Consider the following 15137-nt stretch of genomic DNA (forward strand, 5'->3'; position numbering starts at 1 on the left):
CAAGAAAATAACATACCATAAGGGACAGTCAACTGATGCATCAAACACAGACAGAAGAATTACCATTCTGTTACTTGAGCTATGATAACCATTTGAATGTGATTTTATATAAAGAGTATGTTTTAAATCAGAGGTCAGAAAATTATGGCTCATGATTTATATCTGGTCCAATGCCTATTTTAGCAAATAAAGTTTTACTAGAACACCATCATGTCCAATTGTTTATATGTTGTGTATGTCTGCTTTTGCACTACAGTGTGGAGCTGAAGAGTTGTTACAGATGTCACCTGGCCTGTAAAGCCTATAGTATTTACTCGCTGACCCTTGATGAAAACAGTCTGCCAATCCTTGTTTTAAATAACTAAAGACAAAAGAGTGATTTTTTTAATTATGAAAAAATAGGATACTATGATAAAAGAACAGTCAAATTTTAAAGAGAACCAGATAATACTTCTAGAAATACAAATTAAGTTAAGAAATTTAAAATTTTTTCAGTGGACATAGCAGGGAAAAAATTATTGAGTAAGATACAAACTTAAGGAAAATATATAGAGGGCGGTGTAAAAATGATGAGTCAAAATGTGACAGAGAATAAATACAAAGAATGTAATAAGTCAAAATGCATATTTATAGAAGTTTCTGAATTAAAAAAAAAAGATTGCAGAGAGGCAATATTTGAATAGCTAATGACTGAAATATTTTTCAGAACTTAAATAATGATTAAAGTTCTTAAATAAAGCTACATACCAAATCTCAAGAAAGACACCCATTCCTCCATCTAGTGTGTTGAAATCTCCAAACATCAATAATAAAAGGAGTATCGTAAAACCATTTTTAACAAAAAATCGATCTCCAAGAAATTACAATGAGATGGATAGAAATATTATCAATAAATCAATAAAGACAGTGACATCTCTTCAAAAGGGCAAGAGAAACTGTGTCATTAGAAGAATGTTTTTGGTATCCTAAATCGAAACTCTATCCCTTAGAGAATCTTGCTGAAATAACCACTAATGTATGTTCTTAACTAATAAAGCCATTATATCAAAGAAGAAATGCAATGGTTGCAGAAGCAATGATAAGCAAAGTGACTAATGATAGACATGAGTAAATCCAAACAAACATTCATTGTAAAAAAATAATACTAATGACCTACGGAGGAATCAAAGTGGAAATAAAATAATTCACAATAACTGTATGCAACATGGTAAGATGTAATTGAAATGAGAGCACTATAAAACTCTGGTATGCTTTGGGAACAGGAGAGATATGAACTAGTTCTTTATTTCGTTAAAACTCTGTAAGTAGCGATTGGAAGAAAAAAAAAGAATTATAATTTCCAAATAAATGGATAGATGGAAAAACTCAATCAAATGGAAGGCAGAAAAGGTGGAAAAAAATTAAAATAAAATTAAGCACAAAACAATCACAATAAAGGTAACTGGATTTTCATATTAGATTTTAAAAGTAACAACATCCATTTACTTGTTGCTTAGAAGAAATACACGTAAAATAAAAATCATATGGAAAGAATAAAAATTTAGAAAATGAACAATAAACTAAAAACTACTAATCAGAAATTCAAAACAACAAAAAAGCCATACTGCAATATTAACATCAGACCAGATAAACAAAGGTAAAAAAATATATATTACTAGGGATGAGAAAGATCATTCCTTAAGTGTATAAGGAATAATTTACTGGGAATATATAGTGACCTTGAACCTACATTCATTTAAATAGCACAGCCTCAAAATGTCAAATTCAGGTAATAAAAAAGAAATCGACATCACATAATGTTACCAGAAAGTCTTAACATATATTACCAAAACCTGATAGATTGGATCAAAATAATTGTCTTAAGGCTACAGAGGACTTTTACAACTCAATAATCAATCTTGAACCAACAACTTTAACACAGGGCATTGTACTGAACCATTAGAGAAAGCATGTTTTTCCCCCAGTGTTCAAAAGCAGCAAGAAAACAAAACACAACACAACTGTCCAGTGAGTCTCAACAGATACTGAAGAATAATATACAGCCTCATCTTTCTGCCCCAAATTAAATACAGTACCATATTAGAAAGGTATCAATTATCTAATACCCTACATATCCATTATATGTTTAGATGTTCAAAAGCACACTTGCATGTGCTTTACATGTTACAGAAAAAAAATTGTAATGGAAATTATAAAGTATTTGAATATTTAATGATACCAAAATTTTTAAAGTGCCACTCAATTGGTTTTAAAGGTAAACTGCATATATTAGAGGGTAGAAAAAAATTGAAAATTAAAGGCTTATGTGTAAAAATAATGAAATTAATAAATGAACTAAAGAATAATAAGAAGGAAAGATGAAAAGAAAAAAGCAGACAGTCATTAAACAGAAAAGAATAATGAAAACCATCAACAATAAAAAAGTATTTTTTATTAAGCTATCTCTGTCCTGAGATGGTATAAACAAATGTGAAGAGGAATGAAAGGTAAGGACACAATACTTGACAGAGTACATATCTAAAGGCAGATGTAATTATAATTAAAAGTAGATTTTAAAAAGCATAATATTATGACTTTTTGCAATGTCATTGAAGACAAATATTTTAAGCTTTATACATTTCCAAATTTAACCTGAAAAGAGAAAGATAAATGTGTAAAAACTTTTTAAAAAATGAATCAGTATGCAATGCCCTCTTTCCCACATACACACAAAGCACAAATTATAAATGGCTCTAAAGATAAATTTTATGTGCGGTGGGAGACTTACTTTCTTGACCTAGTCTCTGGAACTCCCTATTTCATTATACACATATTTCAGAAAAATAGAAAAAACTTCTTCAATTGACTTCATAAAAATAATACAATCTTTATTACAAAAGAAAGAGAAGCAAGACAATATGAGACTGTATTAGCCAATCTTACTTATAAACACATAAAATTTTACAAGTTGTTTCTATTCAAAAAATCTAATATTTGTTGAGTTGAGATGTTGGGTATGTAGGTGTCTGTTCTACTAGCATCTGTATTTTTTCATATGTTTGAAATATTTCACAATAAAAAACTTAGACCAGAATTAGGAAGAAGCTTCTTTTCTCAGAAGTAGAGGCAAAGGCCAAACTAGAGGCAAAAATGTTAAAAATATATATATATAGAGAAAAAAATTTGCTTAATTCTTATTATATGGCATAAATATTCTCATCTAACAGAGTTGAGGTCATTTATTGAGAGTAATTCTGATTGAAGGAAATGTTAGAAAACTGAGAAAAATGTAAAATGTTTTATTTTCTACTTCTGAAACCTGTTATGAGCAATGTGAGAAATAGGAACTTATACTGCTATTATTTAACATGGTTCAAAATGTTTAAGAATATCATAGAATAAAGATGCTTCAGAGAGGCACACAGTCTTTTATGACAAAGTCAAAAGAAGATCCATTTCAAAGATGTCCACCTAAGCAAAAATATGTTTTATGATTTCGGAACACAGACAGAAAGATGAACTAAATTTGTTGCCACAGAGGATGTTTAATTCCATTTTAATTATCCTTACACGTGTACTCTTAATTGGCTTAAGAACAATCCAATTATATATGATTGTCTTATCTCATTAAAGTTGGTACCTCATATCTCCCTACAGTACCCAGAGAAGGCAAAAAGATGTAGTCATTTTAGTGTTTAATTCCAAGACACTTAGGCTAGAGGGTCTGCGGTAGGGCAAAGGGGAAAAGAACCAACAATTGCTATGTTGCCAGAGTCTATGCTATACAAGAAGACATCTGACTGATCTCATGATAAAATCATGGGGAATATGTTCCACTAGGGTCAGGGAAGTTCTCTATTATCCTGGCCACAGGGAGTTCGAAGACCACCAACTTATGAAAGTTGCAGGCTCCAGAACACTTGTTGATCACTGGGTAGTCTGCTGGCTTCAGGGCTCACATTTCCCAGAAGGGAACCCATACAAGGATTATGCATGAAGTGTGCACACACAGAGACACAGACACACTCACATAGAGAAGCACACACAAAAGGCAGACCAGGAAGACAAGAAGCACTGCTCAAACAAACACAGAGTTCAAAAACAAAGCGTTTCTCACGATCTCAAGAAATTAGAGAGGAATGATTCTGAAAAATAGCTCTGCTAGGTGTGGTGGCTCACTCCTGTAATCTCAGCTACTCAAAAATCTGAGGTGGGGACTGTTTGAGGCCAGGAGATCCAGACTAGCCTGGAAAACAGCAAGATCCTGTACCATAAATAAATAAATTAATAAATTAATTAATTAATTAACATCGGCATAATGGCGCATGCCTGTAGGCAAGAAGGATTTCTTGAGCTCACGAGTTTGAGGCTGCAGTGAGCTATGATGGCGTCACTGCACTTCAGCTTGCACATCAGAGCAAGACTACGTCTCTAAAATGAAATTAAATTAAATGGCGCTCAGAGAAGAAAAATTGGCTTTCAAAGAATAATGTCTAATGGGAAAAATATCTATCAGAGGGCAAAACCTAATCAATATACAACATGAATCAATGTAGTCTTCATAAATGAATAAATTGTATAAAAAGTCTACATGGAGCACTGAGCCCATTAAAATATAGTATCAGGGTTAATGAACTATAGGAATTATGGTTAAACAATAGAACATAAATGTTATCAACTTCAACATTCAAAAAATATTGTAACAAAAACATGCAGGGAGGAAGGTCTGTAGTGTAATTATTTCCCTATCTTTTTATAACATGTTGTACAAAGTTGAAATGAGTAGTTAAAAAGGTAATCACTCATATTTCAGTTTCTCATATTTGTAATAACTCTGGAGAAAACTTTTAGATATAAATACATCTTGTGGCAATATTTCACAATTTTGTTTTTTAGTTTTACTTTTTTATTATTTAATCTAAAAATAAATAAATTTTGTACTTTTAATTAAAATGGTATAATACAGGTTTTCTAATATCTCTGGCTATAGATACACAGAAAGAAATGTCAAATAATGTTTATAATGCACTGGAGATAATTATTTTGTATGAAAAGATGTGGGGTTATTATTCAAACTTTATTTTTATATTTATGCTTTGATTTATTTAAAGAGTATGTACCATTTTATAAAACCAACAAAGCTATAATTCTTCACTCCAAAAACATTAAATCAAATAAAATACACTGGAATGAATCCCAGAAGTTAAGCCCACCAAGGACATTTACTAAAACCCCCTCGGAGACATCCATTAGAAGCTTAGATTAGTTTAGCAAGCACTTTTTAAACTCTTACTATGTGACTGGGTAGGAAGAAGTATAATTAAAACTAGTTTAGGTCAATGACCTTGAATTCAAGGAACTTACATTTTAGTTAGAGAAAATTGTAAGATATCAAGATGTAGAAAACAAGTGGTAAGAGTATATTACTAAAGAATTTTTAAAGCATTCACAAATCTATGTTCTAAGTGCCATGAAGACAGTGAGATGACAATGTATTAGGGTTGTCTCAGAAAACTTCATGAGGGAGGGTTTTAAGTGGTTTATCCTTTGCTAAGACAAGGAGAGAGGGTATTATTAAAACAACTGATTAGGCAAGAAAAACATAGGCTTCAAACCGCATTTGCAGCAGGCACCTACCCTTCATCCCAGCAGACAAAGTTTCTACTGCTTGGTTATTTGGTAGTCTAACATTTACTGTTATAGTAATTTTCAAGGTCTATAATAAAGGAGTCCTTGTAGACATTGTTAGCATTTGTTTTATGCATATCGGAACAGTGTTTTCTATTGTACTTGATTAAGAAATAGGAAAGGGACCACCAAAGTTTTGTTTTGTTTCATCATAACCTCATCAGACAAATACATACCATTTTAGAAGCACTGTATTTTTCAACTGCACTCACCCCGTGACCAAGTCCATTCAATCAGTGGGCTACTCAGAGAAATATCATCAAAGTTTTCATACATAACCCTGGCCATGGGCAAACAAACAGAACAAAACAAAAGACCTACATCAACAGTCGTAGCTTCCCAAGCTGGGTGGTATATTTCTCAGGAGAACTTCGAGATTACCATCAGATTTAGAATGACTGAAGAATTTTTTTTTTTTTTTTTTTTTGTTTTTTGAGATGGAGTCTTGCTGGTTGCCCAGGCTGGAGTGCAGTGGCACCATCTCAGCTCACTGCAAGCTCCACCCCGGGTTCACGCCATTCTCCTGCCTCACCCTCTCGAGTAGCTGGGACTACAGGCGCCCGCCACCATACCCGGCTAATTTTTTGTATTTTTAGTAGAGACAGGGTTTCACTGTGTTAGCCAGGATGGTCTCTATCTCCTGACCTCGTGATCCGCCCGCCTCGGCCTCCCAAAGTGCTGGGATTACAGGCGTGAGCCACCACACCCAGCCGACTGAGGAATTTTTTTCTTTTATTTTCAACTTAAGATTTAAAATTGAGATTGAGGAATTTTGAAGGTTCTTCTTATTATTGTTGTTTTATTGTGTGCTTTAACCCTCTCTAGGGAAGCTGAGCATGAAAGGGTCTGAGGGTGTCCATGGTGCCTCCTGTACTGAAGAGTGTTGAGAGAACATACTGGGGTCCATTGTCTCTTGGGCTACACTCCTTAGATGCTAAGGCCCAAGTGAAACTCAGGCCTTGCACAGGGTGAATATCTTGCAATCTGATAAAGCAACTAATTGCTAGAAATCAAGAGGAAGCACTTAGGGGACAATCAGAAGAACTTTCTATCCTTTTAGGAAAATATCACAATGAGAAAAAAATTGTAGACTAACACCCTGAACTCTGGTTTTCACTGGATTTTGTTTCAGAATTATTAACTTAAATTAGAACAGACTTGGCTGGGCGCGGTGGCTCAAGCCTGTAATCCCAGCACTTTGGGAGGCCGAGGCGGGCGGATCACGAGGTCAGGAGATCGAGACCATCCTGGCTAACACGGTGAAACCCTGTCTCTACTAAAAATACAAAAAAATTAGCCAGGCATGGTGGCGGGCGCCTGTAGTCCTAGCTACTCGGGAGGCTGAGGCAGGAAAATGGCATGAACCTGGGAGGCGGAGCTTGCAGTGAGCCAAGATGGCGCCACTGCACTCCAGCCTGGGCGACAGAGCAAGACTCCATCTCAAAAAAAAAAAAAAAACAAAAAAAAACAACAGACTTACAGCATTTGTTTTAATTCAGCATGGTTTCAACAGGTTAGGACTTATACATACCTACCACTACCCAGAGAAGGCAAGGAAAGTAAAAAACCTCATTTCCAAGACCATATGAATTAGATGTCTAACTCAGGTGGAAAAAAGAGAATAGGGAATACAGGCTGTCTCTATCTGGCTGGCTAAAGGATATGAGGTGGGATCACTCCTTTGCATTGATTCTGCTACACGCTGGTACGCAAAGAATGACCTTCTCTACAAACACAGGATCATTTTTATTCAAGAAGATAGGAGGAGCTTCACTATGCTGGACCCCCTAGGATGTGTCATTCATTCATCCAAACTTCTAGGCCATTCAGTTAATTAGAATCAGTCATTCATTCCAAACTCATTGAGAACCTACTAAACAGAAGGGCTATGATGATTGTAGTAAGGACTGCAGATGTAGACAGAAAGGCCACTGTTCCAAGGAGTTAACAACTTAATGGCAAAGAGCAGAATGTATGTAAATATGACTTACAGAGTATTAAATATCAGTCTGATTCTAACAGGGCATTAAAAACATCATTGTCTAAAAAAGACATGGGTGGCTGGGCATGGTGGCTCATGCCTGTAATCCCAGCACTTTGGGAAGCTGAGGCAGGGGGATCATGAGGTCAGGAGATCGAGACCATCCTGGCTAACATGGTGAAACCCCGTTTCTACTAAAAATACAAAAAATTAGCCGGGTGTGGTGGTGGGCGCCTGTAGTCCCAGCTACTAGGGGGGTTGAGGCAGGAGAATGGGGTGAACCCGAGAGGCAGAGCTTGCAGTGGGCCAAGATCGCACCACTGCACTCCAGTCTGGAGTGACAGAGCGAGACTCTGTCTCAAAAAAAAAGACATGCGTTACTTTCTGGAGATGGTTACATTTAAGGCCCGTCCTTTCATTCCATGTTTTTTCATTTTCTACTGCTGGGCATATATTGGAAACTTTGAAAGTACTACTGACTTCATTTGCACAAAGTAAGCCATTCCATTCAGCTGCTTGATAGGTTAGTCAGCCAGTCACAGTTCCTACCCAGTAAACACTTGCAGTTTATTTTTGACAGAATTGTACTTCAACTGGCTTATTTTAAATCTCACCTTCTTCCTCCTTGTGTTTGATACAGGATGGGGTGAGAAATCTTACAATTGCTAGCTCTCCTTCCATGTGTAGTTAGACCTGCACTTTAACACCTATGGTAGTCTCACCATGTCATTTCTTGTATTTCCCTCACTGGTACCTACAGGTCTAAAACATAGGTTAGATGATCTGACATTCAGATTCTATCCAAAATGAATGGCTTAGACTTTGGAATTAGATATGCCTTGGCTTGTATCGCTTAGCTGTGTCATTTTCATGTAACCTCCTTAACCCTTCAGGATCTCAGCTCCTTCAGCTGTAAAACAGATGTCATTCTACTGTACAAAATTGAAGTAAAATTAAGACATAACTCATGTCAAAATACCTAGACCATTCCATTATATATGGCCAGTGAATGTGACTTCACTTCTCCATTCCTCCATTAAAGTAGTTTCATTATCTCCATTACTTTGTAGTCTAGAACAAAGCAGGTTTGAAAGATCGGGGGCACTCTTTCATTATCTTTTAATTTGCTAACAAGTCAGCCGAAATACTTCAGCAACATGGTATTTAACACATAAGGTATTTAGTGGCATGCAGGATTTCCTAAGAGCAGGCTTGTATATCGGTCTTTATATCTTTGTTGACTTTCAGTATTAAAACAAATTCTGATTCTCTAATTCATTGAGCATGGACTTCAAGGCACAAAAATCAGAATACAAGAGATCCTGGGCCAGGCATGGTGGCCCACTGCAATCCCAGCACTTTGGGAGGCAAAGGCAGGCGGATCACCTGAGGTCAGGAGTTTGAGACCAGCCTGGCCAACATGGTAAAACCCTGTCTCTACTAAAAATACAAAAATTAGCCGGGCATGGTGGCAGTGCCTCAGCTACTCAGGAGGCTGAGGCAGGAGAATCACTTGAACCCGGGGGCAGAGGTTGCAGTGAGCTGAGATGGCACCACTGTACTCCAGCCTGGGCAACAAGAGTGAAACCCTGTCTCAAAAAAAAAAAAAAAAAAAAAAAAACAATGACTGAAGATCCCAGCGCCTGAGAGGATACTGATAATGGTATACCTTAGTAACTTTCGCTCCTGAAGTTACTAAGGAAATAAATGGGGATGCCCTGTGCCTTAAATTTTCTTACACTCATTACATGGCACTAACTTTACAGAGGTTGGTAGCTGTTTTTAACTAAAGGTCACAGATGTTTAAATCCTTTAGTGTATGATAATGTGGTACTGTTTTGGATTTTTAGTATATTCTTTATCTATCATTCTCCCACTATAGTTTTCTATTTCAGAAGCTACTTATATTAAAATACTTACAACACCCAGAGTATCAGGAAAGAATACGTCCATGTATAGGTAAGTATGGTTATACACAAACATACATTTTGGGCTACAGAATAACTAAAATTATTTAGCCTTGAAAATAATGCAAAACAAAGAAGTATGCTATATTTAAAGACTTTAAATAAAGAAGAGATTCTGCTTTCCTAAAGGTCTCTTATTTAAATACAAATAAATCCTATTTAAAGTCTTTTTATTAGAAGTACGTCCCAAGATTTAGCAAAATGTCTGTCATATAGTAGCAACTGACAAAACTTTACCAAAAATAAATCAGATAAAATCTTGAATTTTATAAACAAATACACGCTGTAAATAAGAATTATCTCAAGTTGCCAAGAAAGTAAGTGGCAGAACAGGTAATAAAGTTCACGTCAATAAATTTGCAGTTTCTGCCAAACATTTTACAAAATATTATAATGATCCAGGTTATTATCATGATCCTATTCACAGGAAAAACAACTCAGAGAAATGAAGCCATCAGGATCTAGGTGCAGCAACAAGCCAGTGGCAGTTGAGAATTCTAATGTTCAAACCAGGATATGTTTATTTTTGTCTTTCTAATTCTCATGCTCTTTTCTCCCTGAATGCTGTTGGGGGTTCCTAACGAAAAGTTATCAGGAAAGAAGTATGTCGAAGAAAACCTGGTGCTGATTTGAAAGACCCGTGGCCTGTGTCTCCCACATTTCTCAGCAATTTTACATTATTTTTTCAGACAGGCACTACTAAATATTTTAAGAAGCATAGACAAAAAGCAAGGAAGAGCAATTTTACTGCAGCAGACCCCACTGACAATGTACTCTCCAGTTCAGTGAACCCTTTATAAAGATTGCATTTTTTTCTTCCAATACAGCATATTCCAATAAAGTGAAACCTAGTTGCACAGACAAAACACTGCACATTAGATAGTATCATGATCCGGCAGATAATTATTTTACACGTATCATTTTAAGTCTCTTATCTTTACCCTCAGCTTCATCCAATATTATCATTCACAAATTTAGTAATAGGCTTAAGACCATTCAGTTGTAACTACGTTTCCTTATTTAGCATCCTTTTTGGTTTTGATAAATGGAGGGAAATTTTAATTTCCTTGTTTAATCATTAAAAAAATGTTCTGAGAATTTTAGATAATTTATTTGAAAAAACACAAATTTCTAAAATGTGAAATGGCATAGTCTATTAAACACTCACCTAAACCAGACTTTTTTAATCGTTTTAAGTGCTGACTTGTTTGTTTTCCAGTGGGAGATTTTTGCCCATGTTTCATTTCTTTATCTGAACTGTCTGCTTCACCATTTTTAGATTCGGATCCTAAAAAAGGAAATAGTTATTATGTCATTATCTTCTCTAGCTGTCCTTGAAAAGAAAAATCTAAAATTGTTTGAGGAACTGTAGATATAATCTCCTTTTCTAAGAGTTAATACACTACCTTTGGCCACAATCTGATTCCCCTACTGGATATAAAAAGAGAAGCCCAATAAATCAATCAAACAGAACAAAAAGCAAGAACAGATGGTCTAATAGTGGAGTCAAAACTACGTTCACTGATCTGATGGCTTTTAAAAGAAATAGAGTCAGGTCTTTTGTAAAATACACGAATAAGCTTGAACAATACTATGCCATTCTGAGACAATACAAGACAGAGACAGAAAGATGAAAAAGAAAGGAATCTTGAAGAGAGGGAGAGATTATACCTTTATAAATAACTTTATGTTGAAGTATGAACAGAAAATACAAACATTAATCTACAATAAATAGAATAGTACATAGCCGATAAAGTGACAGAAGGTAAATTAGAAGAAAATGTCAGGGCTGCACTGGAGTGAGAAGAATGCTGCCAGAGCACAAAAACTAATAAAAGGATTTCTGATTTTGCAGCACAGGACAGAAAAACAAATTCACACTCACAGAGAACTGCTTTTGATGGTATTATACATCAGCATGTGGTCCATCCTTAAAGTTCAACATTCAAACGAAAGCCAAAGCAACAACAACAACAAAATTCACCTACACATTTTCTTACACCTACTGTCATTAGCAAATGAAGACATTTGCTGATGACGAGCAAGCAAGCTGGTACCCCTTTCTTTTCTAAACTGGAAATAGTCTATATTTTTGAATCACTGAGTCAAAGGTATAAAGAAATTAAACCAAACCTCAAGTGGAAGTATTATGCAGTTTCAGAAAAAAATCATGACATCTCTTTCAGTGAGGAAGTCTCCTCCAGGAAGAAACTGGCCAAGCATACGATATTTCAGCTCTTTACCTGAAGGCGAATCCGACTGCTCATCAGACACCTTTAATGGTGTCAAAACAACACGAGGAACAGTCTTGTTTACCATCATTGAGACTCCATTTCTTCTTTTCTGCTGCTGCCTCAAAGCCTACAAAACATAATAAAAAGATAAAACATAAAAATATAGCCAAAATAATTTCTCATAATTGAATTAAATGACTCATTTGTCCATCATTAGATAGAACCTCTTAAGAGACTTAAATTCCACAGAGCCCCTAATTTCTCAGGATTCTTAATAGTTACCTTCATGTCATTTTCCCTAAAAAGCATAAAATCAGGCTTTGGCAAAGAGTATAAGCCCGAGACCATTTTCGGTATAATTCTAACAACAAAGCAGCACTTAATGGTTTCTTCTACCTTAGCACTGTGGCTTGAGAGTCCATGGAATTTGAAACTATGACTCCCAAGTCAAATGAATGTAAAATAAATGTTTCGAAACCAGGATAAAAATGTATGTGTCTGCACTTCTCTCGCAGGTGCGTCCTCTCCAGCGCACCGCTCAGTCAATCAAGTTAACACTGAGTGTCATCAGTATGTACAGCATGTAAGGACTACAGTATTGATGCATTCACTCAGCCGTGGGGAGCACTGCACAAAATCACTGAACATGGCAGGAATCATTTATTTCTGTGAAGGGAATCAGTCCTAATCTTGGAAACCTTGCAGCACTTGGCTTCTGTCTGCTTGACTTTGGGCATTAACCTTCAGAACACGAACATGACAGGTTCTAGCAAATCCAAGAAAAAATGAATATAAGAATAAATCTCTCCAAATGGGAGCACTTTGTGTTTCATAAATGAATCGACCACGGTGATGATAATGTAATAAAAGACATTTAAAAGTTTTGAAATACAGCTTATCTAGCTGATCACTTTACACAGAAAATTACCTGTAATAAAAAGGGTCTTAAGCACATGAAACTGAAGAGCCATTAAATTCATAGCCACAGGAATGCTAAAACTCCTCAAAAGGTTAAAAGGCTGGCTTCACACTGTCTCAATCTTTTTTATTCCTAGTTTCTGTGTAATTTCTACCAATTTTACAACATCCCAGTTACTTGATTAATGTTCTTTGACTGAGAGTTGTCAGAATCTCCTGAAAGACTGCCTCGACTGTATTTCCCCTTGCTGTCAAAAAACGATGTCCTTTTATTTGCAAAGGGTATTAGCTGATGTCCAACTTGTCAACCATAAGATTTAGCAATCAAATAATTGCAGAAGTGAAAATTAAATACCATTTAAATGAGAGAAAGCATTTAAATTATGCAGACAACTTATTCAGATAAGATTTAAAGCCTGATGAGAAAGTAAAGGCTTGGGAAATCCATTACAAATGATATGGTTGCTAATGATAACATGACATATTTTCTTTGATTCTTACATTTATTAAGTTTTCATAAAGTACCCAGGTACTATATATGGGAGAGGGGCAAAAAATACAAAGATTAATAAGATGCCATCCTTCTCACCTTTAGCCTGCTGTTAATAATATATTTAATGAGGACATATGTATTATAAAATATTTAAGACATTTACTCTTTCTTCAAGGTGTATACATAATTGCACTTAAATTTTGCACATAATTGAATCAATCTGTCTAGCATTGTATAAGGATTCAAAGTACTTTATAGAAATTAACCTATCAATCCAATAATAAAACAGAACACAGCAACATAGCATAGCAATTTAAATTACAATTAAGTCCATCTTTGCCCATTATGTAAGACTTCACAAAACAATTAAGCCTGCACAAAGAGTGATCAATTTTTAGGAGTCTTTATATCATATATTTAAACTACTTCTCATGGAAAAAAAATAGACATTTTAAAAATAGTTTGTGTGTGTGTGTGTGTGTGTGTGGTTAGTGAGTTTATTTTAGAAAATATTTAGGGAAAAAAAGATGAACTAACTAGAAGCTGGAATCACAAAGTCAAAGCTGGCGTGTCTTTTTAGAGCATTTGTGGTAAATAATAATTAAAGCAACGAAAATTTTGACCTCAATTTCTAGAGCTGAGAGGACTCTGCTATAGAAAAATTACTAATCAGACAGAAGAAAACCATAATAAAAATAATATAAGAATAAAAACCCATAGCAATTTTTAATTTTAAAAAGACAAGGTATAGTCAAGGCAAGGATAAAGGAAGGTGACCAGTATTGAGCCTGTTTGTATGATGTTTTTTGAATATATGTCTCCTGATCAGACAACCTATTTCTTAGTACAATATTTTTAAAAGCACTGACACACACTATGTGTCTGTAGGCAAACAAAACTAAATGCCTACTATATAAAAAGATTTTCTTTTTCCTATTTTTTTTTTTTTTTTTGAGATGGAGTCTCGCTCTGATGCCCAGGCTGGAGTGCAGTGGTGCAATCTCGGCTCACTGCAAGCTCCGCCTCCTGGGTTCAAGCAATCCTCCCACCTCATCCTCCTAAATAGCTAGGATAGCAGGTGTGCACTACCACCCCTGGCTAGTATTTTTTTGTTTTTAGTAGAGACAGGGTTTCACTATGTTGGCCAGACAAGTCTTGAACTCCTGACCTCAAGTGATCTCCCTGCCTCAGCCTCCCAAAGTACTTGGATTACAGAAGACTTTTATAGAATTTCAGAATTTTCTGAAAAATTTGCAGTGCGATGCAGTGGTTAAGGAGTTGTAGAGAAAGATTTAACTAACTAGCTGCTGGGTAAACGACGTGGGTCAATGTCCTACAAAACAGAGGCAGTAGTGCAGGCAAGATGCTTTAAACAGAAAATCTGCACAACAGTGGTTAGCAGAGTTTACCTTACATAGTAAATACTCAACAAATGTCATTTTTTGTTATTTATATAACTTATCCTTTCTGCAACCAATGCATTTTTGAGACCTTATTCAGTTGTATGATAGCATAAGTGCTGCTGATTTATAATGGTGAATAGGATAGTAATTTTAATTATTCCACATTTTAGTGAAGGATTGACAAGGAAATACATGAAATAACATAAGTGTTTCACTCACATACAAGTGCTAAGAAAATTATGCCAGAAAGACAAAGTAGAGTAACTTGGGCAGGGAGAACCAATTTAGAGTGGGATGTCAGATATGGCCTCTCTGGAGGCAACAAGGGAAGTAAGACATAAATGACAAGAAGAAACTGGTTGTGTGAAAATTGTGGAGTCTCCAGTAAGTAAAAAAATAGTATCACATCCACTAGCAGGGATAACTTTTGATTATTCCAGAAATTAAAAAACAAAAAACAAACAAAAAAAATGG

The 15137-nt window shown here is 35.3% G+C and overlaps 1 protein-coding gene across 7 annotated transcripts in view; it reads right to left on the reverse strand.

Moving 5' to 3' along the window:
- The window catches only part of ASXL3 (ASXL transcriptional regulator 3), a 178013-nt gene that overhangs the window by 73060 nt on the left and 89816 nt on the right, over nucleotides 1–15137 (reverse strand). For all 7 annotated transcript variants that reach the window (XM_058438505.1, XM_058438506.1, XM_058438500.1 and 4 more), the window contains 2 exons: nucleotides 11859–11976; nucleotides 10784–10903 (listed from right to left, as the gene is read on the reverse strand). In XM_058438505.1, coding sequence (XP_058294488.1) covers nucleotides 10784–10903; nucleotides 11859–11976 — 238 coding nt within the window. The remainder of the gene's footprint in view (nucleotides 1–10783; nucleotides 10904–11858; nucleotides 11977–15137) is intronic.

This window comes from Hylobates moloch, unplaced genomic scaffold (assembly GCF_009828535.3).
Source record: "Hylobates moloch isolate HMO894 unplaced genomic scaffold, HMol_V3 SCAFFOLD_5, whole genome shotgun sequence".
In the NCBI taxonomy this organism is placed as follows: Eukaryota; Metazoa; Chordata; class Mammalia; order Primates; family Hylobatidae; genus Hylobates; species Hylobates moloch.